The 27888-nt window shown below is 40.6% G+C and overlaps 1 protein-coding gene across 3 annotated transcripts; it reads right to left on the reverse strand.

Moving 5' to 3' along the window:
* Positions 1–494: 494 nt before the first annotated feature.
* Positions 495–23774, reverse strand: RAB34 (RAB34, member RAS oncogene family). 3 transcript variants are annotated; one of them, XM_072138267.1, is made up of 11 exons: positions 23468–23774; positions 20297–20375; positions 17161–17252; positions 14814–14882; positions 13170–13271; positions 8381–8445; positions 5985–6036; positions 5809–5890; positions 5371–5461; positions 2800–2907; positions 495–2015 (listed from the first exon to the last, which is right to left on the reverse strand). In XM_072138267.1, exons 2-11 carry the CDS (start codon positions 20351–20353, stop codon positions 1948–1950), a joined length of 786 nt encoding a protein of 261 aa, XP_071994368.1. In that variant the 5' UTR covers positions 20354–20375; positions 23468–23774; the 3' UTR covers positions 495–1947. The 3 variants fall into 3 exon arrangements, with proteins under 3 accessions (XP_071994368.1, XP_071994369.1, XP_071994367.1); XM_072138268.1 differs by lacking the exon at positions 23468–23774 and adding an exon at positions 22900–23377 and having other exon boundaries at positions 14814–14879; XM_072138266.1 differs by lacking the exon at positions 23468–23774 and adding an exon at positions 22900–23377.
* Between the last annotated feature and the right edge of the window lie 4114 nt (positions 23775–27888).

Consider the following 27888-nt stretch of genomic DNA (forward strand, 5'->3'; position numbering starts at 1 on the left):
CACCTTGTTTTTACAATGGATTTAAAAGGAATGCTCTATCTTTTTTATTTCCTGCTGTAGTCTTCAAACAGAAACCTACTACAGCAGTTATGTTGTGATGTGTTGTGTTGTGCTCAGTGAGGAGATCTCACACACCAGTGCATCAGAGTGCTCCAAATCCAGCTACAGTCCTGGAATGTAAATGCATTTTTCACAGTCCTGCTGCTACTAACACACACACAGGTATGGTTACACCAGGGCCAAAACCTATTACTCCCTGTAGCTTTGTATGGTCAAAACTGCTGACAGTAGATATGATTAAAAAGAATCTATGATACTATCCATCATGTAATGATATTCCCTACAGTGAACTAATTTGAATACTAATGAATAAATTTGAAAACTAATGATGATTTCATAGAAATGTCCAATAACATGTGGAAAGCCCCCCACCATTCAGCCATCATACAGAAAAGGCAGCGTTTTAAGAATGTAAAAGTTTTATTTAAAAGCTAAATTGTTTCTTGTTTGCATAAAAATAGAACGGCTTTTACAAAAAGACATCTTATTGCATTGTGCCCTTGATTTCTTGGTTTTGTCCTAAAAGACATTTACATTGTCACCTTCTGGATAAATATCATAAAATAATGTCTGTACCGTTATACAAAAGGTAAGGATGCATGGAAAAATAAAATCGCTATCCAATGCCACTTTTATAGTACAACAAATGTTCCACTTGCTAACCAGTCACAAGTCACATAGGGGTAACAGCTGGATCCAAGGGTATGAAACTAGATAGATTCCTCAAAGAAAAAGTTTTGCTTAGTTAAGAACATTATCCGTCCATAGGTTGAGCCCGGTATTGGTATTGCATCCACCATCTTATCAATGTTGTTGAGCACAGCTTATAGGAACATAGGCACTTTTTCAGGAAAAATAGACATTTTACTAACCTTAACTTCTTTGGATAAGTCAACAATATCAAATGGGGGTCCTAATATCTGACACCATAGAATGGAACTGAAAATTCAGACTTTTTTTAGGTGTTTAAGCTTGGCTCACCAAGAACAGTTGAATGAAGGGGGTGCAGGGTGTAGGGCTCCCACCGACTTGATATTGATGAACAATCCTCAGGTAAAATCATTAATTTCAATAAGCACCAAAACTTTAACAACATCTCTTGAAGCATAACTAATTTTTTTGACAAAATGTTATAAATCAACAGTGCAAATGATAATAGTAAATATTGCAATATACTTTCTTAAAGAAATCTGTTCCTGTGCCCTTCTTTTCCCTCTGCCTTTCTTCCTTATTTAAGTAGTTTGTGTAAATCAGCTTTCTGTCCTGTATCCACTGACAGCTGAGAGATAAAGGGACCTGATATAATGACACTTTACAGACCCTGGATAGTGTAATCTCCTCAGACAGCTGAATCATCAAAGAAAATATTTTCAGGTTATGGAAAAAGTTCATCATTATCTGTCTGATAATAAGTTTTTCAGATACACTGCTCACTACAGGAGAAAAAAGCAGAAAAATGGCAAAGAGAAGCTGCTGTACTTAATGAAGTGTATTACAAAGAGTATTATTATCTGCTAGATTAAACTCTGAAACACAAATCATTTGCTTCAAAGGTTTGGCTACACTTTAAAAGGAAAAAGAATTATTGGCCTTTATTCTTCTTATATCATAATAATTATTATAATAAGAAGAAATAATTAAATGGAAAATATAATATTTTTACAACTAAATTATCTTCAATCTATTGCTCTCCAATGTACTAGTGAGTCCTCTGGTATCATGCGATAAATCTGTCCGTGTAATATCCAGCAATAATATAATAAGAAGGGCCCTGAATAACCTCCTAGAACAGAGTAGGGCACCAGGAGTCTACATGTATATGTGGCAATGGGTTCTACTTCCATGTTGTTGCTTTGCAGTGCAATCATGTGATATGTCCATCCCTTGTCACTGACAACACTTGGACTTATTCTTCTTTGTGCTTTGGTACAAGTTGCTGTCATTGCTGTTTATTCCTAAGAAAAAAATGAGAAATTAATTGTTAAAATTTTACAGAGAATCAATACATTGGGGCTTATTTACGACATTTTTGGGATTTGTGACAGCGATTTAGAAGGGGATTGTGTCGCACGCAATCAGATTTTGGTGCAGGGGTGTCAGCTTTCCTGCAACAGAAATTGGGGGGGTAGGGGGGCCGTCGGACAATCCGACTGATTCAGACTGAGTGTGGGATTTAATATTCAAATTGTGTCGCATGCACCGCAAATGCACTTACATGCACTGGGAAGAAGATGGTGAACTCCGTTGGACCTGAGCGGGGAAGTGACACAAGCAGGATATCGGGTGAATCGCGGCACACTGCATTGTCGTCGGACAATGAACTTTCGGGAACTCAGAGGGACTGGGTAAGTAAATGTGCCCCATTGAATTGTCAGTACACACTTAGTTGCTACAGGTCTATGTAAAATAATTACTGAAGCCTCTAACGTGAATTTTAGAGCTTGTGGGCCCAAAAGCCATGAGGTTTCAATCAGATGCTCTTTCCCATATAAGGAGACTGGTTCTCTAAATATACGTTATGTTTTGGGGACCGGGTATACATTTCACTTTGGAGCCCAGCAGTTATGCTTCTGAAAGTGTTTATGTGCCTATCCTGTTAGAATACAATTTTTTTAATAGCCGAGTCCAATACTTTGCTTAATCTGATGAAATATAAATAACTCTATATCAATTGAAGATGTGTCATGGGTCATGCGACTATACATCAATGTATCATGAAGCGACCACCAGCATACTTACTCACTACATCTCCTATCCTTCGTGCATTCGTTTTTTCGAGCTCGGCTAGTACACTGGACTCAAATGTTAAGGAGGCCACTCGGAAAAAGAATTCCTTCACATTTTCTCCTGGAATAACATACAATACGTTTAGATAATTAAAAAAAAAAAATAAAGGTAAACATTTTGAAGCAGCAGTTCTCAAAAACGATAAGAAAAGTTCTACAATTTTCCAATATACTTTCTCTCTCAATTCCTCACTGTTTTCTAGATCTCTGCTGTTGTTCTGTAGGAAGCTTCACTGTTTACTTCCTATGGATAGGAGCTTGTCCCCGGTCATGTGATGTCACACAGGTGCACGGCTCGTTATAACACACAGCTCTGATTACTCTCTGTGATATAATGAACTGTGCACCTGTGTGATATCACATGATCAGGGAATCCACTGAAACTAAACAATGAAGCTTCCTACAGAATGACAGCAAGCAGAGGTCTTGAAAACAGTGAGGAATTGATAAAGAAGGTATAATGGAAAATTAGAAGATTTTACATTAAACAAACAGTATATACTTGATGAAATGGGACTTTTAAGTGACTGAAGATTCCAGAGTTTGTATCCTAAAGTGACAACTTATGCCTGTGTCCCACAATTTCTAAATCAGCAGAATATATTTTTTCAATGGAACCCACTACATGGGATGTCCCAGTCTATAGAACTTTTAGCCCTGGAATGGATCTATGAAGTATCCAGGAATAATATCAGACATTTATGTTCTATCTACACAGACATGATGGGGGAGATTTATCATACGCTGGTGTAAGATGGAAGCCCCACTTCCTTAGGTCTCCTCATGTACCCAGTGCATGGCTGCGCCAGCTGCTATTATATAAGCCCTGATAAATGTCCCTCAATGTTATTGGGCGTGAACAGCCCTCTATGGCTTAGTGACAAATTTGAATTTTCCTGTGCTCATTTTAATATAACACTAGGGTTAGTAGACAAATAGAAGTAAACTACTGTAAAAAGAAATTATATGTTTAATTTTCCCATGGACTTACAGGGAACTTGACAGTAAAGCCTCATGTACACGATCGTTATGGGGGCTGTGATCTGGATGCCAAAGTTGTGACCAGATCACGGCCCCCACAGAAATCAATGGCACCAGGTCACAGTGCAGTGAGCACACTGTTTCTCCCCACACCATGACCGAGCTGGGCCGACATGCAAAATATGGGACATGTCCTATATTTTGCCGCTTTACTTATCCTGGAAAACATATTTGCATATTTCCCTTAATCCCCCAGTGGAGCATCAATGGCTGTAAGTTTCCACACGCCTGTGTCAATGAAAGGGGGACTTTTGCTCCCTGACCCTAGTCGAAGGCCTTTCACTTAGCCACACCAGTTCCCTACACTGTATTGAAGAGAAGCAACCAGGTGGAAACATTTCTGTCTACAGTTAGGAATCTGTTCCATCAAATAGATATACCTTTTTGGATTTAATCCCACCTCATGTCATTAGGCTTCCTGAAAGTCGTGCTTGAAGTTAAGGGAGCTGCCTTACAAGGTAGCTAAGAGGCATTGTTTTTGTTGTCCCATCCTGCATATTTCCCTTATTTTGCCGTTTACAGCAGCAGCTGCTCGGATTTCTATGAAGAGGGGAGAGCGAAGGAGCGCCCCTCCTTTCCCTCCTTGAGATTCCAAGTGGTACATGTGTGGGTCTGGTGACCTGAATCTGCCAGGTCTGCTGTACTGACCTCACCTTCACTTGAGGACTCCAATCTTTACCACCTGGAATCTTTGGAAGACGATCCCTGACTCATGTAGGGTAAAAAGGTTTAACCCCAGCGACAGGAGGCATGCTGCTAGTTTAGGGGCCCCAAACCTACTGATAGATTCCCTGTTACTAATACTAGTAGTAAGTACTACTAGACATCATACCATTCTGGCAGAAAGGTGCAAAGCCATGACCTAGAGGATTATAGTAAGGAAACAACAAATCCAGTTAAATGATTAACTTCCTATGCCTGACCAGTAAAATTTCCACATTCAAGACATTTCCAATGTAAATTATTAACAATCTCAATGGAAAAATGTAATTGTGTTCCATTTAACATTTTAAATTCTGAAAATTTACAGCAGCCACACGGCCAGAGGCAGCAATAGTCATTTCTATTGGGGTGATGCCTCCTATTGTAATCCTAACTGTGATTTACATAAGGTGACTGTATTTTTATGATTTGTATTATAGTGACATGCAAACATTAAAAAAAAAACTAATTGTTTAACCATAAAAACTTGGTTAAATAAGTCATTGATTGGTGACACCGTCCCTTTAAAGGTAATTTCCAATTTTATACCAAAAGCCCTGGGGGACCTGGCCGGGCTCTTCCCTCACCAGCTAGGCCAGAAGGGTCAGAAGTCACGTGACTTCTCATTAGCTACTGACACTGGGGGGCCCACAAAAATCTTCCAGTAAGTATGTAACCTGGGGACTTCCTGTATATTGATAATTATCATTATCCATACATTTTTAAATATGGACATAAGTGTCTTGCATTTAACCTTCTAAATAAGATGGCATAGACCTACCTGTTAATGAGGACATGGACCAATATTCTGCCTGCATTTCTTTTGCCACCTTCAAGGCGTCCCGTTCCATGAGCGCATACTGAGAGGGGGACTGTAGGGAGACAAGATCAGATATTTAGATTATGCTTCTAATGTTCAATGGTATCTACGGTACATATAGATAAAATGTGAAAAGTTGAATGCCCATTACTTGTTTTGCATTACACTTTAGACAGTGGCATCAAGATAAAATTATTGTATAGTCGTTGAGATGCAACAACTACTGACTCCATCAATCTGCCAAACATTAAGGGGGGGCAGTGCTTTCAGAAATTAAAGAGGCTATTTAGGTTAATCAAATTAACAGTGTATTCTTTGAGTATACAATCAGTATTAGATTGGCAAAGGTTTGACCCTCAGCGAGCTAATGGCCTAATGCTGTTGTAAATCATTACTTACAATGAGATCCTTCTTGGAACCAACCAGGAATAGTAACACCGATGAAGGGTCATTTTCCTTTAGAGCATCCTGAAGCCATTGTCTGTAACGTAAAACCAGTTATAGGCAATTCTATAGAAGCATTATAGTATTTTCCATATGTAGCTAGACAGCTGTTATGTATGGAGTTCACTTACTTAGTATGTTCTAATGATGAAATATCGTTCAGATCAAAGGTTATAACTATGGCTGGAAGACAGAAAAAGCTTGTGTTAGCATATGGTGGAGAACATGCTTAATGAAGTTTTGGAAACTTCATTAAATAAGTTGAAAATAATGTGACTTAAAGAAGCCAAACAAGTGCATTGCCAAATGAGTCCAATATATTTAATGTTACAGATTATATTTTTTTGCTGTGAAGTAATGGAATATGCGTGTCCCTGTGTACTTAAAGGGCACCTACCACCACAAATCTACCTATAAAGGTAGATTGGGTGGTAGGTGGATCAATGGGACGTGAGGATAGCCCTTTTAAGGGCTAATCCTCACGTCCCCACACTTTTTTGATAACTTTTATTACACATATATTCAAATTTACTTATGCGGCTACTGGGGCGTGGAGTAGCCGCATCTGAGGTTACACGAGGCAGCTACTCCACGCCCCGGTAGCCACTTTACCCCTCCTACTCACCCACTTCGTCCGGCGATCCTGCCGTCTGCGCATACGCAGAAGAGCAGGCCCGCGCCTGCGCGGTCACTGCTCCGAAACAGGCGCGGGTCTGCTCTTCTGAGCTTGTCTGCCCTTCTTCTGCTCTTCTGCGTAGCTGCGCGCCGAAGATGGGTGAGTAGGAGGGGTAAAGTGGCTACCGGAGCGTGGAGTAGCCGCCTCGTGTAACCTCAGATGCGGCTACTCCACGCCCCAGTAGCCGCATAAGTAAATTTAAATATATATGTGTAATAAAAGTTATCAAAAAAGTGAGGGGACGTGAGGATTAGCCCTTAAAAGGGCTATCCTCACGTCCCATTGATCCACCTACCACCCAATCTACATTTATAGGTAGATTTGTGGTGGTAGGTTTCCTTTAAAGAGGAGCTGTCACCTGAAAAAGCGGCTTACTAAAGTAAGCAGCTCCTAGTGCTACAACAGATGCAGCAGTGTTACACCGCTAGTGTTATCGGAAACCACTGATAACGCTAGCATACACAGCTGCGCTGCACAATAGAAAACGCAGGACCGCGCTGTAAGCGGTCCGGCGTATTCATGAGGGGACAGGGACTGTCGTATGAAGCTCTGTAGTCACCACCGGCCTATGGAGTGGGAGGGGCGGTCCCGGGGAGTTTCTATTGTACAGTGCGGCAGTGTCTGCTAGCGTTATCAGAGGTTTCCGATAACACTAGCGGTGTAAAACTGCTGCTTCTGTTGTAGCATTAGGAGCTGCTTACTTCAGTTAGCAGCTTCTACTGCCGTTTTTACAGGTGATTGGTCCTCTTTAAAGGAATTTTCCAGCTTACCGTATATACTCGCGTCTAAGCCGCTGAAAAACCTCACCTCGGCTTATACACGAGTCAATAAAAACTTGCCTGATGCTCGGCGCGGCTCTTCTTCTGTCTTCTCTCTGCTGTATTAGCTGTCAGACATGCGTCCATACGATCTGCCAGCGCACACTATGATATAGCCGTTTCGCCACCGATGATGTCATAGTGTGCGCGTCTCTGCCGGTTGTTCCAGCAAAGAGAAGAAAGAAGAGGAGCCACAGGGACCGGAGCATCGGGGAGGTGCACCAGGCAACGGGACTGCCCAAAGGTGAGTATGTTTGTTTTTTTATGTGCTTGGCAAACTGCGGGTTGGCTGTATACTACATGGGGCTGGCTGTATACCTTTAGGGCCGGCTTTATGCTACAGGGGGCTGGCTGGCTGTATACTACATGGGGCTGGCTGTATACTACAGGGGGCTGGCTGTATACTACAGGGGGCTGGCTGGCTGTATACTACAGGGGGGCTGGCAGGCTGTATATTACAGGGGGCTGGCTGACTGTATACTACAGGGGGCTGGCTGTATACTACAGGGGGGCTGGCTGTATACTACAGGGGGGCTGGCTGTATACTACAGGGGGCTGGCAGGCTGTATGCTACTGGGGGCTGGCAGGCTGTATGCTACTGGGGGCTGGCTATATACTACGGGGCGCTGGCTATGTACTACTGGGGGCTGGAAAGCTATATACTACTGGGAGCAGGCTGGCTACATACTACTGGGGGCTGGCTGGCTATATACTACTGGGGTCTGCTTATACTCGAGTATATATGAAACTGCCTTTATACAGGTTTGTCTTAACTTTTAGGGGGTTAATCTTTCCCACTAAAGGATAAAGATCCTTCTTTTCCCTATGGAGAAGTGAACGGAGACTTTCACTTCACTTTTCTTACTATAACTGGGTGTTCATGACCATATCAGACATTAATACTCTATCCTGGGAGATTTGGGCCCTTTAACAATTCCCCCCCCCCCCCCCATTTTTTTCACACCAGCATAAGTATTGCTTTTATTGTCACAAACACAAACTGAATGACATACAAAATCAATAAGAAACATACCCTGAGCACCTCTGTAATATGTGGAAGCAATGCATTTAAACCTCTCTTGTCCAGCTGTGTCCCATCTAGTAAAAAAAAAAGTACTTTTTTTTTAAATTATGTAGTATATGCCAATAAAAAGGTGACTATTTATAATAACATCAGATTCTTTTCCCTGGAAAATAATTATTTTTGCAGCAGGACAGTGATAGTGAACTTTTAATCCAGGTTTGAAGCTCCTGCAAGTGCTCTCGCCAGGTATTTTATCAAAGAGCTTTCTGCTCTTTGAAATTAAAGCACATCTATCACCAGGATGAAGGATTGTAAACCAAGCACACTGACATACTCCCTCAGGCAGGATCTGCTCTTCTTTTAGCTTCGTATGTCCCTTTTTTTTTTTTTTTTTTTTTTTTACAAATGTATCATAAAAAATTGTCAAAAAACTGTTTTCATTACTTATCCCCCTGCGTGGGGTACACCTTGCACCTTGATCTATTGTAAGGCATTTTCCAATGTTTTTCAAACAATAAAACCTTGTTGAAATTAAAATGATGCAAATGAGCATGAGGGGCTACAGGCTTCATAGGTGTTAACCCCTAGGCGCACCTGGACGTTATAGTACGTCCCCGGGGCTAGATACTTAGCGCACGGGGACGTTCTATAACGTCCTGCTTCTGGCACCGGCTCACGAACGGAGCCGGTACCAGAAGCAGCGGCTGTCAGCTGTCTAGTACAGCTGACAGCCTGCGCTAACACCCGCGATCGGAGCCGGCTCCGATCGCGGGTGTTAACCCCTTACACGCCGCGGTCAAACATGACCGCGGCGTGTAACGGTGTTAGCGCTGTGGATCGGATCCCCCGTGCCGCTTACCGGGGGATCCGATCCTCTTCCGGGCAGCTCCGAGGACTGGCATGTGCCCCGGAGCTGCCCGGTCTCCATGGCAGCCAGACCCCTTCCGGGTCTGGCTGTAAACTGTCTGAGCATGCGCAAGCTTGCTCAGACAGTTTACACTGCTCTACAATAAAATAGTATTGTAGAGCAGTGTATTGAACTTAAACCAGTGATCAGAGCATCACTGGTTTAAGTTCAAGTATGTATAAGTAAAAATATGCAAAAACACTTAACACTACACATTATAATAAATAAAAAATTAATACATAAAAATATAAGCCCCTAAAATGTCACTTTCCCATAAAAAAACTTAATAAAGTATAAAAAACATAAAAACACAAAAAAAACCCGCATATTTGGTATTGCCGCGTCCGTAACAATCTGCATAATAAAACAGAATCGTTACTGGACCCGCACGGTAAACGCCGGAGGAAAAAAACGCAAAAAACATTCCGAAAAAAGATAATTTTTAATTAATACCCTATAAAAAATGCTCTAAAAAGTGATTTAAAAAATGTTATGCACTCCAAAATAAGCCCACTAAAAAGAACAACTGTTCTCGCAAAAAATAAGCCCCTAACAAGATTTATCTGCCAAAAAATAAAAAAGTTATGCATATAAAAAGATGGTGATGCTAAAATGAATAAGATTTTCTCCAAATTAGTTTTTATTCAGTACAATTGAATAAAATACACAAAACCCCCACATATTTGGTATCCCTGCGTCCGTAACAATCTGTATAATAAAACAGAATCGTTATTAGATCCGCAAAGTGAACCCCGTAAAAAACAACCTAAAAAAACTCTCTCTGCTAAAGATGATTTTTTATTAATGCCCTTTAAAAATGCTCTAAAAAAGTGATTTTAAAAAGTTACGCAATCTAAAATAAGACCACTAAAAAGAGCTATCATTCTTGCAAAAAATAAGCCCTTAAACAGATTTTTGAGGTGAAAAATAAAAAAGTTATGCATATGAAAGACGGTGATGCTAAAATTAACAACAATTTTGCCAAATTACTTTTTATACAGTAAAAATGGGAAAAAATAAAAAAATATATATAAATGAAGTATTTTCATAAACGTGGCGACCCAAAGAATAAAAATAATATACTATTTTCATGGTATGGTTAACGGCCAAAAAAAAAAAACACATAAAAATTTTCCTAAAAATTGATGATTTTCATTTCCTCCACCAACAAAGAGTTAATTAAATCTCACCAATTAGCTATAGATGCCCCAAAATTATGTATTAGAAAAGTGCATCTCATGTGGCAAAAGAAATAAGCCCCTATAGGTGCACAATAAAAAAAAGAAAAAAATTATAGCCTGTACAATGTGACATAGCAAATCTGATTTGAATGGCGCCTCCTTCCCTTCTATGCCCGGCCGTGCGCCCATACAGCAGGTTACCACCACATGTAGGGTATCGGTGTACTCGGGAGAAATTGCGTATCAAACTTTGTGGAGCCTTTTTTCATTTTATCCATTAGAAATGTAAAATTTTCCACCCAAAATGAGTGTATTGTGAAAAAATATTACAATTTGCAGACTCCACCTCCATTTTGTTTTAACCCCTATAAAACACGTAAAGGGTTAACAAACTTCTTAAAAGTGGTTTTTCATATGTTGAGGGGTGTAGTTTCCACAATGGGGTAATTTACGAGTCTCGCTATTATTTAGGCCTCTCAGTGTCAATTAGAAGTTGAGCAGGTCCATCTAAATACAGGTTTTGGCGATTTTACAAAAAATGTGAAAAATGGCACCCAAATTCTGAGCCTCATAACATTCTAGTAAAATATGTGGAATCTTAAAAAACCATGCCAACATAAAGCAGACATTTGGGAAATGTAAATTATGAATTTATTTGGGTGCTATGACTTTCTGAATCAAAAGTAGAGAATTTAGAACGTTGAAAATAAAGAATTTTTCAAAATTTTTGCCAAATTTTGTTTTTTTTCATAACTAAACGCAAAAGATTTCATCCAAATTTTTAAACTAATTTGAAGTACAATGTGTCACGAGAAAACAATCTCAAAATCCCCTGGATATCTCACAGCGTTCCCACGCTATAACCACTTATAGTGACACAGGCCAGATTTGAAAAATGGGGCTGCGTCCTTTAGGCCAAAAGATGCTGCGTCCCGTAGGGGTTAATGGAGCCTGGAGCTCCGTAGGCGCATTTGGATTATTTAACCCCTTCCCGAGCCGAGCCCTCTCCATAGCCGGTAAGCCTTTTCTGCATAATGCAGCAAAGGCTTACCGGTAACACCCGCGATCGGTGCTAGCACCGATCGCGGGTGTTTTCTCTGCGATCGCCGCCGGCAATGCTGCCGGCGGCTTCAAAGAGATGGCGCCGCATGGGCGCCGCCATCTTGTCGTGGATCGCTGCTCCCCGATGACGTCACGGGGAGCGGCGATCCGTCGCCATGGTAACCTCGGGTGTTCTGAACACCCGAGGCTACTTCGTTTTAACCCATGCATTACAATGTGCTATATGATAGGATGAAGCAGACTACCTAGGGTTAGAGTACTTTTTTATAATAAAAAAAACTAAAAATTCACCCCCCTTTCCCTAGAACTGATATAAAAATAAATAAACAGTAAAAAATCATAAACACATTAGGTATCGCCGCGTCCGAAAATGCCCGATCTATCAAAATATGATAATGTTTTTTCACTATGTTTAACCCCGTAACGGAAAATAGCGTCCAAAGTCGAAAATGGCATTTTTTTGCCATTTTGAAAAATATAAAAAAATTTATAAAAAGTGATCAAAAGGTCGCACAGTCCCAAAAATTATAGTAATGAAAACGGCATCAAAATTCGCAAAAAATGACACTATCCACAGCTCCGTAAACCAAAGTATGAAAAAGTTATTGGCCCCAGAAGATGGCAAAATAAAAAATAAATATTTTGTACAGGAGGTTTTAATTTTTTTAAATGTATGAAAACATTATAAAACCTATACAAATTTGGTATCCACGTGATCGTACCGACCCAAAGAATAAAGTAGACATGTCATTTGGGACGCAGAGTGAAAGCTGTAAAATCCAAGCCCACAAGAAAACGTCACAAATGTGGGTTTTCACCATTTTCACTGCATTTGGATTTTTTTTTCCCGCTTCCCAGTACACGCTATAGAATATTAAATACCGTCACTATGAAGTGCAATTTATTACGCAGAAAATAAGCCATAACACAGCTCTTTATGTGGAAAAATAAAAAAGTTATAGATTTTTGAAGTTGGTGAGTGAAAAATGGAAGTGAAAAAACTAAAAAAGGCCAAGTCGTTAAGGGGTTAAAATCCCTTTTTCATAAAAACAAGTGAATAAGAAGCTAAAAGAAGAACATATCCTGCCAGAGGGAGCACACAGCTGTATGTAAGTGTGCTTGGTTTACAATCCTTCATCCTGGTGGAAGATGTCCACAACTCCTCCCTTTTACTCTGATTGATTGCTACAAGTTCCCAGCCAAACTCCTGATACCACAAGTAGCAGAGGAGAGGGGCTGTGCAGCAACACGGTGCAGACAGCAGAAAGCTCTTCAGGCTGAAAGACCCTCCCAGAGCCCTTACAATAGATGGAAACCTGAATTACTTTCCCTTTCCCTGTGACTACTCACAAGATCTCCAGTTCCCACCATAGAGTTAGGGCACTGACCCTGCTGTAACCCAGTACAACTATTTTACTATGGAGGAGCTGTGTTCTTCCATCCCAAAACGGGCACTGCTTCTTTGACTTGACGGTGTTATATCGTTAATTCTTTTTGGTACGTTACCCTCCTTCAATTATCATTATTCCAGGAAACATTATATTATTTATGGCTCATTTTATATTCAAAGCTGGTTCAACACCAGATCTGTGTGTAAATGGACATCTCAAAATATCTGAACAGCTCTACAATGAGTTAGAGAACTTACAGCTGCAAGCTAAAAGGAACTCCAAGGATCTCGAACCTCTCCATCTCAAAGTCCACTCCAATAGTCGCCTTATAGTTTTTATCAAAGACGTCTTTGCAAAACCTTACAAAAAGAATCACAAATTATCACAAGAATGAGACCCTTATTATATACTTAATGAATTATTTAAGAATTATGTCTATTGGCTACAGAGAGGGGGTCTGTAATGATTGACAATAGAGAGGGGATCTGTGACTTCTGGCTACGTAGGGGCCCACTGACAATTGGCAACAGAAAGAGGACTTTTGACTGTTGGCTACAGAGAAAGTAACTGTGACTATTGACTACAGTAAGGCACCTATGACTATTGGCTACAAAGTGGCCCTCTGACTGTTGGCTACAGAGGGGCACTGAGACTGTGGAGCACTGTGACAATGGGCTACTGTCAACACTGTGACTGTGGGGCACTGGGCCACAACATTTGCTGTCATGCCCCTTGAAATTATTAGTGACAGCCCTCGCTAAAACTAACGGCACTAATTACTTGGTAATGGTGAGGGCAACACATATTAAATAATGCAAACAGTTGGAAGATGAGGTGGTGAAAGGTTGGCAGCGAGCATTATATTAGCAATATATCCTTAGGACAGTTAATAATATAGGATCAGAAGGGGTCCAACACCCAGCTCACTAGTTCTCCAAACAGTGTAATGATCCCCTATTTGTATACTATACTCTTTGTATCCAAGGATAGACCAACCAAATTATACCCAGTGTTATTTTATAACCTTACAGTTGAGCCAGGCCAGTGGGTACTGAACCAATGTGCCCAAATGTTTACTTTATTAGTACTATCAGATGTTGTCACAGATGTAGGGCCACCCCTGCTACCTTTTAGCAAATGATGTGGGAATGCCCACTACTGCAAACTTTTTGGAATGATGTGATATCCACCCTATCGGATATTGTGGAGATTCCTATAGACTTTAATCCTGCAATATGCATATTTGGTTTATTAGATGAAGAACAATAGAACCATTATGTAAGAATTTTTCTTTGTGAGACTCTATTAATGTCTCGTAAGGCCATAGCTATCAGATGGATGATCCATGCCCACCTAAATGCTCCCAGTGGGAAAACTAGTTAATGCCTTAGTTCCCTTTGTAAAATTAGTATATATAAACAGGAACCACCCTGAGAAATTTGGCAAAATCGGGGATAGATGGTGTGATTCCCCTTTGACTTTGTACCTGTTGTTGACCCTATCCTCCTCGCTTGATAATTTCTTGATAATTGATTTGATGCCTTCAGAATGATTGTTATTTTGTACTGATATTTTGTCCTGATTTATTTGATTAATGACATAACTATGCTTTGTATATGCTATGGAAGTTTGTTTTGTGTCTTTTCTTTACTGTTGTACTCTGCTCCTTGACATGTAACCCTTTGAGCGTTGTGTAAAGTATGTTTTGCCTACTCTCATTGTGTACATGTTGACTGATCCTTCAATAATGGAAAATACAACCCCATCTGAATGTTTGGGTCAGGTTCTGTAAAAGATTATACTGCATCATATTTAGACATGCTGTTAGTGGAGGACAACACATCTCATGTTGTGTATAACTTGGAGAGTTACTCTAGAGGTAAAATGATTCTTATCCTTACCTATTAATCATGCATGTCTTGCCTACTGAAAGATCTCCGACCACAATAACTTTGGAAATTTTAAATCTGCTGGGAAAGAAAAGAAAACATAACTACAAAACAAATCATATGAGTAATAATACATTGGAAGTACAAATTCAACTGGTGGTTGACAACCAATATTGATAATCTCCTACTCCTGACTGAACATTGTCAGACTGTGAAAACACATCCCCAAACTGTAACACAGAAGTTGTCAAAATTAAAATAGATTTCTAGGAGGGGATATGCTTCATTATGAAATGTAAGTATTTAAAGGGAACTGGTTGTCTCTAACATGCCATATAAACCACATACAGTAGCTTACTGTCTCTATGTCCAGTTGCTGCTTTATTTTCCACCTTTGCTGCAAAATCAACTTTAATTCCTCCTCCCATATTGCAGTTATAAAGTCAAGGCCATGGGGAATAGAGATTTCATTCAAGCAGCAACTGGACAAATAAACAGTAAGGTAGAGGTACTGTTTGCGGTTCTTGGGGCTTGTCAGAGGTGACAGGTTCCCTTTAAATACTATACTATACTGTACAGGCAGTCCCCGGGTTACGTACAAGATAGGGTCTGGAGGTTTGTTCTTAAGTTGAATTTGTATGTAAGTCGAAACTGTATACTTTATAATTGTTGAGCCAGACAAAAAAAAATTGGCCCTAGTGAAAATTGGAGTTTAAACATTTTTTGCTGTAATGGAACAAGGATTATCAATAAATCTTCATTACAGAAACTCTACAGCTGATTATTGCAGTCTGGGACTATAGTAAAGCATTCAGAAAGCTTCACCAGAGGTCAGAGGGGTCTGTCTGTAACTATGGGTTGTCTGTAAGTCGGGTGTCCTTAAGTAGGGGACCGCCTGTATTTGTAACTACAGAACTACCCAACTTGGATGACTTTTTGGTAAAACTACACCTGCACTTATACACAGCAACAAATATCAAAACACTAAACTGTGTGATGTTTACAGGCAACACACCCATAGGGATGCTATTTGGGAATGTCAGGGTGGATTGGAATGAAATCCATGGGAATGTTCCCAGGAGCAGATCATAGACCAAGCCTTGTAAGAAGAGGGCAAGCAGCCTCCCACTTACAGCATACAGTATATTAGTCACCACAGAGCATCAATGTGATCAAAGAAAAAAAAATTATGTTTGTACCATTTTTAAGAGAAACATCTTTTTTTTAAGATTATGAAATACAAATGAAAACAACAGCAAAGACAACAGTAGTGTGAACAATCCCTAATATGTATATAGTGAGCTCCCCCTTGTGGCAACTGACATTATACAATGGGGTACAGGAAGGGGGAATTATACAGTGGGGAGCACAGGAAGGCGGCATTATACAATGGGGTACAGGAAGGGGGAATTATAAAGTGGGGAGGCACAGGAAGTTGACATTATACAATGGGGTACAGGAAGGGGGAATTATACAGTGGGGGGCACAGGAAGGTGGCATTATAAAATGGGGTACAGGAAGGGGGAATTATACAATTGGGGGCACAGGAAGGCGGCATTATACAATGGGATACAGGAAGGGGGAATTATACAGTGGGGGGCACAGGAAGGCGGTATTAATCAATGGGATACAGGAAGGGGGAATTATACAGTGGGGGGCACAGGAAGGCGGCATTATAAAATGGGATACAGGAAGGGGGAATTATACAGTGGGGGGCACAGAAATGCGTCATTATACAATGGGAAACAAGAAGAGGGAAATATACAGTGGGGGGCACAGGAAGGCGGTATTAATCAATGGAATACAGGAAGGCGGCATTATACAATGGGGTACAGGAAGGGGGAATTACACAGTGGGGGCCACAGGAAGGCGGCATTATACAATGGGGTACAGGAAGGGGGAATTATACAGTGGGGGGGCACAGGAAGGCGGCATTATACAATGGGGGGACACAGGAAGGCGGCATTATACAATGGGGTACAGGAAGGGGGAATTATACAGTGGGGGGCACAGGAAGATGGCAATATACATAGTGGAGGTCGGGAGCAGAGGTAGATAAAGGTCAGTATTAGAGGTAGGTCATGGTTGGGAATAGAAGAAGGTCAAGTTCGGGGATAGAGGTAGGTCAAAGGTGGGGCATTTGAGCTGAAAACTTAGCTGTGAAAATGGCATTAAATGAGCTAAAATCCAGAAAACAAATAAATAATTTCCCCATAGATTTGTTATAAAAAAAATAGTGATCCATAACTGTGCCATACTGTACTCAACAGGATAGGGTTCAGTTTCACCAAATCCCTAATAAGAGGACATGGGAGCTTGTTAGTATGGTGACCCTATATGCTATATAGACTAAGCTTACCCCACTGTCCCGGTTCTCTGCTGCTTACAGGCACTGATCACTTTGGGATGGAAGGAGTCTCTGGTGTGTAGACATGCCTCTTTTTTAAAACACTGAAAAATCATAGATGAAACACAGATTAATTCAAATATAAATTTTAAATGGGTTACATTTTATAGAAAAAAGTTTTACACAGAATGAAATGTCTAAGCATCTCTGACATATTTAGCCATATTTCATTTGTCATAATTAGTATTTTTCTTGTTTAGGGAACAGTTAGTTTCAGTGACCAAGGCTCAGCTTCATTATCTAATGGGGGGCATGAGATCTGCATATTCTGCTTGGCTGTCGTGTATCAGCATAAGCCCAGCCCAAGCTTATAAGCTATTCACAACTGGGAGAGCCATGATCACAAAATACATTTACGGTAAATTACAAAGAACTAAACTAAGACATCACAGGAAGTGAATGTATATACAGAGGTGGAAACATTATAAGGGGCAATTATTCATACAATTTACCACTTCTTATATGTTGCATTATTACATAATAAAGGTTGCATATTAGGGTATAGTAGGTTCCCCTAGGACAGTGGTGGCGAACCTATGGCACAGATGCCAGAGGTGGCACTCAGAGCCATTTCTGTGAGCACTCAGACCATTACTCCAGGACAGAGTTCACCAAATAGGACCAAATCCACCAAATTTTCCTGCAGTCCCAGGCATTAAGAGATGCTGCTCTCAGCGCTATTTTAAAGCGACAATTCATTGGCTGTTTGGAACTGCGGGAAAAGTGAGAAGGTGCTGACAGAACTGCAATATCTTTAGAGGTTCTCATTCTGGACCCACTATTCTTCCTCAACAGAGAGACCCTGAAGAGAAGCTACAACGAGAGATTGAATTTGCCCTCCTTATTTCAAGTGTATTGGTTGCCTCCTAAGGCCGATATGATTGAAAGATTTGGAAAGACAGGTAGCAATAATTTTCTGCTTAAAATGCCATGTTGGCACCTCACGGTAAATAAGTGGATTTTGGTTGTAGTTTGGACACTCTGTCTCCAAAAGGTTCGCCATCACTGCCCTAGAAGTCTGCGGGTTCCATATTGCAGTCTAATACAAATAGCCATTTGTTCATGACAACTTAAACCAACAGCAGTGACTGGGAAGCTGCTATAGTGCTATCAGTGTTCCTCATTTGGCTATAACCCTTTAAAACTTTTCAGCCTGTAAAATCTCTCCATGAAAGGTTGGGCTGAGATGTTGGTGTTGTCTCTGTTCCAAGTACAAGTGAACTGTAACTTCCCGTCTGGCAGCCATCATTTTGCTTTTTTTTTTGCTCATCTTTACTTGCTTAGACATGAAGACCTGAGGCCACATGCACAACATTGGGACCACACAGGGTGAATGCACTGCGGGGCACAACAGGGTGTCACATTACTCAGTATTCCACAGAAAAAGGGGCTGGAAATAAAGATCTGACATATAAGTGTATAACTAGTTATTGCAGCAATACAACATGTGCCGTTTGGTCTTATGCAAACATCACAGAAATACTTATTTGTTATCTTTGTCATTATGTGTCATACACAACACACATTTTATATTTACATTCCCCTTTCATTACATACAAATAGACAATTTTACATGGACCACATGTATTCACATAGGATGGATCCTAAAGTGGTTTCTGGTGGTCTCAGACCTTGAGAGTGTTAATGGTTTCTATGATAGTTTCCTTTGGTAAAGAATGAGATCTGAGGTAGTTTATGGGTTAGTAAACATTGTATTCTACGGTGGTGAAAATGCTAAAATGGATGTCCAAGAATTTACATTCAAGGTCTATCCACAGTGACTATCTCTTAGGTCCTGCTTTGTGTATGCAGCTCCCATACACTTCTATGTCCTGCATTAACATAGGGCTAAAAGGGGGTTTGGGCAGGGGTAAGCAAAAAAATTCAAATTAAAATAAAATAAAGAAGACTTTCCTATTGGTGGCACAGAAATGGTCACACCTCAGCCAATGAGTGAGTCCTGCCGATCCTGCCAGTAGTGATAGGACAAAGCAGTGCACATGTACTACATAAGAGGGGTAAGAAAGCTGTATATATTCATCAGAACAAAATAATACAGCATGTTGTAATCCAACTGCCCAATCATTAGTTACATAAAAATTTTTCATTATGGCTATCTTAAAGGAAATATTCCATAAAAATCAGGCATATACAAACCAGGGGCACTCACTCATAGATCCATGGCCTCCTTCCTTCTAAAATCAACTTTTAGAATTATGCTAATGAACATGATAGGCTAATGGGATGGTTCCTGTACCCCTTTATGCTGCAGATTCACAGGCTGTTACACTGTGTAGGAGCACCCCCCCTCCCCTTCAGTGTGCTGAAACCTTCTCTGTTGCAGTAAAATTAAATGAGGCAGGGGAAGGGAGAATGCTGAGCGGGGGTCAGGACGAAACAGTCTAACAGACTGTGAAGCTGCAGCACGTAAGGGATCTTGGTACTGGACCAGTAGCACTTCAGGCAGGCTCGTTAGCATACTTATTAAAGTGGATTTTAGAAGTAAGGAGGCCATGGATAACATATATAAGACGATTACCACAGTCATGGTGCCATATCTATGAGTTAGTGCCACTGGTTTATCATGATGGATTTTGATGGTAGATTCCCTTTAAAGAGGTTGTCCAGCAATGAATATTAATGACCTATCTTCATCGTAGACGGACGACACTGTACTGATCAGCTATTGGGACAGACGCTGAAACAACAGACATAGCTCTTATTCACTTTCAATGACATTTGCAGCTATGGCTACAGGGATATGGATCTGTGTATTGTATTTACATGGTGCCCAATGGCTGAATGATACAGGGGCCAGTTGTTGGTCCCCTACTACCACTTTTAGAGTCCACCAATAGTAATTCCTAATAAACCCATTTAACTATCACACTGTAAATTTTTGATGGTTTGTCTGAAATGTTTCTATTTGTTAATCTAGCTCCCAGGGTGCTAAGCATCATGTGCTGTATAAATAATGTTCCAAAATATTTGAGGTACGTATAACTATTATTGCATCGCTATCATTAAAATACATGGAAATAGAATGGAAATGTTATATAGGACATAAACTAATGGCCTATCTTCTTACCTGTGGGAGCTCGGCCACTATCCGATCTCGCCGCACTGGGGGGAGGACACTCATCATTAACAACTGTCAGGGGTCCAGACTGTGGGGACAAAAAGTCATTTGTCTTAGGTCACTCACACTACAAAGAACAAAACAAAACTATTTCTTCGGCTTAAAGCTAATTTTAAGGAGCATTTATACATAAAATCCCAAATTTTGTGCCTTTTCCTTATTTGCATGCCATTCTCTAAAACCCTCTGAATTATTTAGTCACACTTTGTTATACACAGGTTTACTTTTACATGACCCGGTAACCTGCACAGTGTTACCAGACAGGTCTAATATTAATCCCCTTTGAGCAAGACCATTTAATTTTACATTTCCAAGTTATATATAATGTATATGGAGGAATAATATCATGGACATGATTATTCATTCCGAACAAGTTACACAGTTTAGGATCTGTGTGCTGCATGATTATTATTTCAAAGGGAAAAGTGAGAGCAGGTATTCTTTATAATGTAATTAAGTCACAACTTATCACCTAATTGTAGCATGATTTGAGCAGAAGTTTGTACATGCCGCTCTATTCATATGGCCGGGACAACAAGAGATTTCACAGGGCTGTATTCCCTATAAGCAGTCCCATAGAGGTGAATAGATCGGAAGCTTGTATGGCCAACTGTTCTCTATTAACACAGTGGATCCTTTTAGTTGGACACCCAATCAGACTCTTATCACCTTGTACCATTGGTGTATGATTTTGAAACCTGTTTCTCCTACCAACTACATCCTTCAGTTGTCAATACAACAGAACAGATACATTAAAATGTGTTTACACATGTCTGACTACAGGATCCATGGCAGAATTATAATGATCCACATGGGGAATTGCCTTATCCAACAGGTTAATCCATCCAATTTTCTGTACTAAATCCTCAAGAATAACAATAATTGTTTCCACTACACAGAATGTTTGTTTCATGGAAGGTATCAGGTTGCAAAATATAAAAATTGATAAAAAATGTTAATAATAATAATTCTTTATTTCTATAGCGCATACAGATTATGTAGCTCTGCACAGAGTTTTGCCAAATCGGTCCCTGTCCCCAATGAGGCTCACAATTTAATCAACCTATCAACCTACTAGTATGTTTTTTGAGTGTGGGAGGAAACGGAGGACATGGAGGAAACCCACTCAAACACGGAGAGAACATACAAACTCTTTGCAGATGTTGACCCTGGGACTTGAACCCAGGTCCCCAGTTCTGCAAGGCTGTAATGCTAACCACTGAGCCACTGTGTGCCCCTAAATGTTGTTTTTCAATGTATTTAAAGCAAATTTTAGTGCAAAATCCATCATTTTGGTCTATAAGACACACTCAAGTTTTGACCATGGAGTATATTATCGGTGTCGGACACTCAGACTGATTCGGACTGAGCGCTGTATTTATCTTTCAAATTGTGTCGCAAGCCCAAGCACTTAGATGCAGCACTAAAAAGATGGTAAACTCTGTCGGACCTGAGCGGGGAAACGACACATTCATGATATCAGATGCACGATCTTAGTGAACTCCAGTGACCCTGTAAATAAATATGCCCCAATCGGGCCGTCAGAATGATTCAGACTGAGGGTGGGATTTAACATTCAAATTGTGTCGCATCCAATGCACTTACATGCACTAGGAAGATGATGATGAACTCCGGCGGACCTGAGTGGGGAAGTGACACAGGCAGGAAATCGTTCGCACAATCTTTGGGAATTGCGGCAGAGGGCATTATACACGTACAATGCACTTGTGCACCAGAATGTTTTTCATAAGGCTCAGAAACATACTGATGACATAAGGACTGCAAAAACGGTCATGGATCTATAGTTAGCGGCCTGAGAACATCACACAGTTTGTGCGTGTTGCCTTATAGTGAGAAAAGAATACAGTAAATCCTTGGCAACTTAAAATTTTTTTTACCTGTGTGAAGGTAATTTCTCATAAATGTAGTCATGTGGTCTCTTAGAAACTAAATTGTTGACCTTGGAAACGACCACCACTGGTGGAGTTATAGCACAAAGAAAAAATATTTTTTGCATATAAAATGACCGGGAGTGCATCTCCCGTGGTAATTAACTCTTAATCCAGGTGGTGGGGAGTCTCCTTAGAGCATTTGTGGCTACCACGGCCAAGGTGCAGGGTGGTCATATCCAAGAACAACTATGTTATTTCTACGGGACGACATGACTACATTTATGCGAAATTATCTACACAAGTATATATTTTCTAATAACATCCAATTGAAGAAATGTGTGTATATGGCAGATAAATGAAATGAAATGTGAATGGCCAGATGCGAAAACCCCTTTAATAGAATGATAAAGAGTCCATCAGGTTTCTTTGGACAGATTTTATCATGTGTCTAGAAAGACCACAGGCATAGAATTTCCTGCTAACCTAAGTGTAGCTTGGGGCAACGTAGATTGAAACAAATACACAGCACAGGCACACTTCCCCTTGACTCACTTTACATATTTCCAATGTAAGACACTTGGAAGCAGTAGTTTTAAAATCCATGCGCAAAGAGAAGAAGCCTGAAAATACTTTCCGAAAGTTAATAAAAAAACATCTTACCTCATTCATGAAACATCTCAGAGAAAGAGTTTACATAGAGCCCAGTGTGTGCAGCAGAGCCGCCGCTAGATCATCCCATTACAATGCTGCACAAAGCCAGACTGGGGTGAAATCTGCAGAATTGTGGCAGTAACACGAGAGCAGGAAATTCCAAGAGATCTGAACCGCATATAACACAAGGGAGAAGCCTGGGAGGACTGAGCCTAACCAGGAACTAGCATAGGCACATGGCAACGGCTTGTAACAACACAAGGAGCATCACAACAATGGCTGTGACACTGTACAGATACTGGAAACTAGCACCATTGTGTATATACATCCATATTCATGCTTTCCCTCATCTGTGCTCATCGATATGACTTTAGATTGTCAGCTCTTCAGGGCAAACAGTTTTTTCCTTTGTCTTGATATCTTTGGTCTGGTGATTGTGATGCACACAGTAACATATTGTCTTGGAATTACAGTATTATCACAATGTTTCCATGAAGACGTTCATGTAATCTAGCTCCAGACACCATCTGCTGTGCCAGGCAATATTGACTCATAGATGTGGGAGAGATCGGCTTACCTGGCCTAGGAAATATTCACCGGTGGATACAATCTCGCCCCGTTCCCCACTTTACAGAATCTCAGGCAATGGTGAAGAAGAGGCAGAGGAGGCGGCACAGCTGCTTGCAGCTGCTTCTTATTACTGTGACTCAAATAACTCAGTCGCCTGGTTATTATTCCCCAGCCCTGATTCCTCCCCTGCTGCTGCTGACTTTTGTGTTCCACCCTGAAGTCTGATGGGGGGATGATAGCGGTGACTAAGCCCCTGTGATGTTGCTGCTTCAGCCTCAGGAAGTTCTTGTGTGCCCCATGCGGAGAGGAGAATCCACAGAAGTGTCAAAGATGGAGATTTAGCATTGATTTAAATGCCCTACCCCCCTCCGGTTACTTACCACTTCATTGGACGTGTTACATCCTTTATCACCCAGGTTAGAGATCTGAAGCAGATGCCAGCTGCTAAGTAAAAGGGAATAAGTAACATATTCATCTAATCTGTGGTTAACTCTGTATGTTTTATTCCATGTAACTTTACGCTTTATCCAATTGTTTAAAGCTACTTAATAATAATAATCTTTATTTATATAGCGCCATCATATTCCGTAGCGCATTACAAATCATAGGGGACGTATACAAATAAAATAAACACGACTGAGCACAAACAGTCATATGGAACAATAGGAGTGAGGGCCCTGCTCACAAGAGCTTACAGTCTATGAGGAAGAGGTAAAAAGCTTATAGAATTGTCCAGCCATTCTTCATAAGGGAATAGAACAAATGGATGAACTCTCTTCTGATTACACGTTTCTGACCCCTATCTCCCCAATAGACAAGACAAGGCCAGATGTTAACTGGAAGTTCTCCAAGCACCACATACAGTTTAATGACTCTAGTTTATTCTAGTTATTGACTATCACCACAATGTTCTGCACCTCAGCGCTCCCCAGCTACCTCAGCATCTAGCTACAAAGGTAGGAGGGTCAGCCTCAGATTAGACATACAACGTTAATGCCATAAAATTGAATTGAATTGCATAGAAATAAGGAGGGACACAATACAGAATAACATATTATACTAAATAATGCACAGAATAAGAATACAGTGAGTATGGAAAGCATTGAGACCCCTTTGAATTTTTCACTCTTTGTTTCATCGCAGCCAATTTTTTTTGGCTCATGTACACTATTTTTTTGCTAATTTATTTAACAAGAAAAAGTGAAATATCACATGGACATAAGTATTCAGACCCTTTGCTGTGACACTCATATTTAACTCACATGCTGTCCATTTCCTTCTGATCCTCCTTAAGATGGTTCTACCCCTTTGCAATCCAACTGTCTTTAATTAAACTGATGGGGCTTGATTAGGAAAGGCACACAGCTGTCTATATAAGACCTCCTATCTCACTGTGCATGTCAGCGCACATGAGAATCATGAGGTCTAAGGAACAATCCCAGGAGCTCAGAGGCAAGGCACAGATCTGTCCAAGGTTACAAAAGCATTTCTGCAGCACTCAAGGTTCCTAAGAGCACAGTGGCCTCCATGATCCTTCAATTGAAGATGTTTGGGGCAACCACAAATCTTCCTTGACCTGGCTATCCAGCCAAACTATGCAATCATGGGAGAAGACCCTTGGTGAGAGAGGTAAAGAAGAACCTCAAGATCACTGTGGCTGAGCTCCACAGATAGATTTCTTGAATACTTACAACTGAAACCTATAAACACTAATTGTGGCTCTGATTCACTATTATCTAGATTACTGTTACTCTCTACTAATCCTTCTTCTGCTTACTAAACTCTCTCCTCTACAATCCATTTTCAATGTAGCAGCCAGTCTGGTCTTTCAGACAAAACTCTCCACAGAGGCCTCCAGTCTGTGCCAGTCACTGAACTGGTTGGCCGTCTCTTTCCGAAAACAATTTAAATTAATAACCCTCATCCACAGAGCTCTTCATAATGCTGCACCTACCTACCTCTCGCTCTTATGTCATTCTATTGTCTAACCTGTGCTCTACGATCTGCCAGTGGTATTAGATTATTTTCTTCCTTAATTCGAACCTCCCACTCAGGTCTACAGAACTTCTTCCGAGCTGCACCAATTTTGTAATAGACTAATACCCAACCTCATAAGCTTCAAATGTGCTCATAAAACTCATTTATCTAGGCCTATCACACTTGTTAACTGCATGCAACTTTAACTCTTTATTAACAAATTTTGGGTACTCCCCCTGTCTGTTATCTGGAAAATGCTTCTCTGCAGTCCCACTGACCTTGGACTTTGTATATAAGATGGCGGCTGATGGCAGGTTCAAGCAGCATCATTTTTTATTTATTAAGTTATTTTTATTCCATTCTCTTATCAAAATGGCTGGACCATTATACAAGCTCTTGTGTCACCCCTCTTGTGTCACCCCCTCATCCTCATAGACTGTAAGTGACACTCCTCACTCCTAAGTGACAAACTTGTTGCATCATTCCCAAGAAGACTCCTCGCTGTACTAGCTCAAAAGCTTCTGCTCAATACTGACCAAAGGGCCTGAATACTTTTCTGTCAAGATGGGTGGCAGAGTGTACATTACGGAGCAAAAAATAATAACTTTTTTGATCTTAGCAATTGGTTGCAATGAAACAAAGAGTAAAAAAATTAAAGGGGTATACTTTCCGTACCAACCATATATATAGTACATGTTCCTAAAATGACAATTGTGCAGTATTTTTGATAGTTTAGGGTTCTCTTGTCCTCTAGTGGACTACTTGGACACTGCAGGCATGCTGCTTGTTTGCTAATTACATAAAGTCTGCAGCATCAACATGTTATACATTGCAAGAATAAAGTGTAACAAAAACGGGAAACATTTCTATTTTGCAGATAATGTATTACATATGTTTTTAATAAATTTATCCCATTATAATCCGAATTTATAGGAGTTTCCCAATAATTCCCCAGGGTTATATTCTGACTACTTGTTAAAACCTGTTATACATTGTCATATACCTCATGTACAGCTCCTTGAATAATCAGGTTTATAATTAACCAGTTGTGTCACAACATGAATCAGATATTCAGTTTTCTGTTGTACAGGTGCTTAAATAATTTCCCCCTTTATGCCACCTCCAAGCCAAGTGTGCATGGAGTGGTCCTGCTTGTTTCTGCCCTGTGGCTGTGCACTGGCTGTAGCCTGCAACCATTCAAGCTTGAATGGTCACTGGTAATAGTGCAATTCTACGCTAGACCCTGCGTCCTGCATCTCCTGATGTATCCAGTGCGGCTCTTATCAAACAGTAAGTTAGTGTGTTATATATATGTCCCCTTATTCAGGGCTCAGTGGATTTACTTAGCTGCTGAGCTCCTATAGGAGATGGGAGGTAAGGACATAGTAAAGGCATAGTTTTAGGGAAGATTTGCACAACCCCCGGCCTGCAGAGCCTCAGGTTGCGGTCCGTGCACTAACACACAGAGATCCGTCGCCGTCACTTTGTGTCCGGTATTAACTCCCTGTTCTATGGCTAACTAACAAAGAAGAAACTTTTTGGTTAGTGCCTTGTCTATTATCTTCTTTTTTGCATTTCAATGATTCTGGTTGTGGACTTAGTTTGATAAATCCTGGTGTCTTGTATACATTTCCCGGCTACTGGAAGATTTGAGATGTGTGGTAGTGCCAACTTTTGTTGCAGGCATCTGACCTGTTGTTGGTCAGTGTATCTCCTGTATAGTAAGTCTGCTCTAGGTGGGTCTCCAGTATTATTGGTCTGCTCTAGGTGGGTCTCCAGTATTATAGTCTGTTCTAGGTGGGTCTCCAGTATTATAGTCTGTTCTAGGTGGGTCTCCAGTATTATAGTCTGTTCTAGGTGGGTCTCCAGTATTATAGTCTGTTCTAGGTGGGTCTCCAGTATTATAGTCTGTTCTAGGTGGGTCTCCGGTATTACTGGTCTACTCTAGGTGGGTCTCCAGTATTATAGTCTGTTCTAGGTGGGTATCCAGTATTATTGGTCTGCTTTAGGTGGGTCTCCAGTATTATTGGTCTACTCTAGGTGGGTCTCCAGTATTATAGTCTGTTCTAGGTGGGTCTCCAGTATTATTGGTCTACTCTAGGTGGGTCTCCAGTATTATAGTCTGTTCTAGGTGGGTCTCCAGTATTATAGTCTGTTTTCGGTGGGTCTCCAGTATTATAGTCTGTTCTAGGTGGGTCTCCAGTATTATAGTCTGTTCTAGGTGGGTCTCCAGTATTTTAGTCTGCTCTAGGTGGGTCTCTAGTATTATTGGACTACTTTAGGTGGGTCTCCAGTATTATAGTCTGTTTTAGGTGGGTCTCCAGTATTATAGTCTGTTCTAGGTGGGTCTCCAGTATTATAGTCTGTTCTAGGTGGGTCTCCGGTATTATAGTCTGCTGTAGGTGGGTCTCCAGTATTATAGTCTTTTGGACTAGAGGGTATAAGGAGGAA

This window comes from Engystomops pustulosus, chromosome 2, assembly GCF_040894005.1.
Source record: "Engystomops pustulosus chromosome 2, aEngPut4.maternal, whole genome shotgun sequence".
NCBI classification, from domain to species: Eukaryota; Metazoa; Chordata; class Amphibia; order Anura; family Leptodactylidae; genus Engystomops; species Engystomops pustulosus.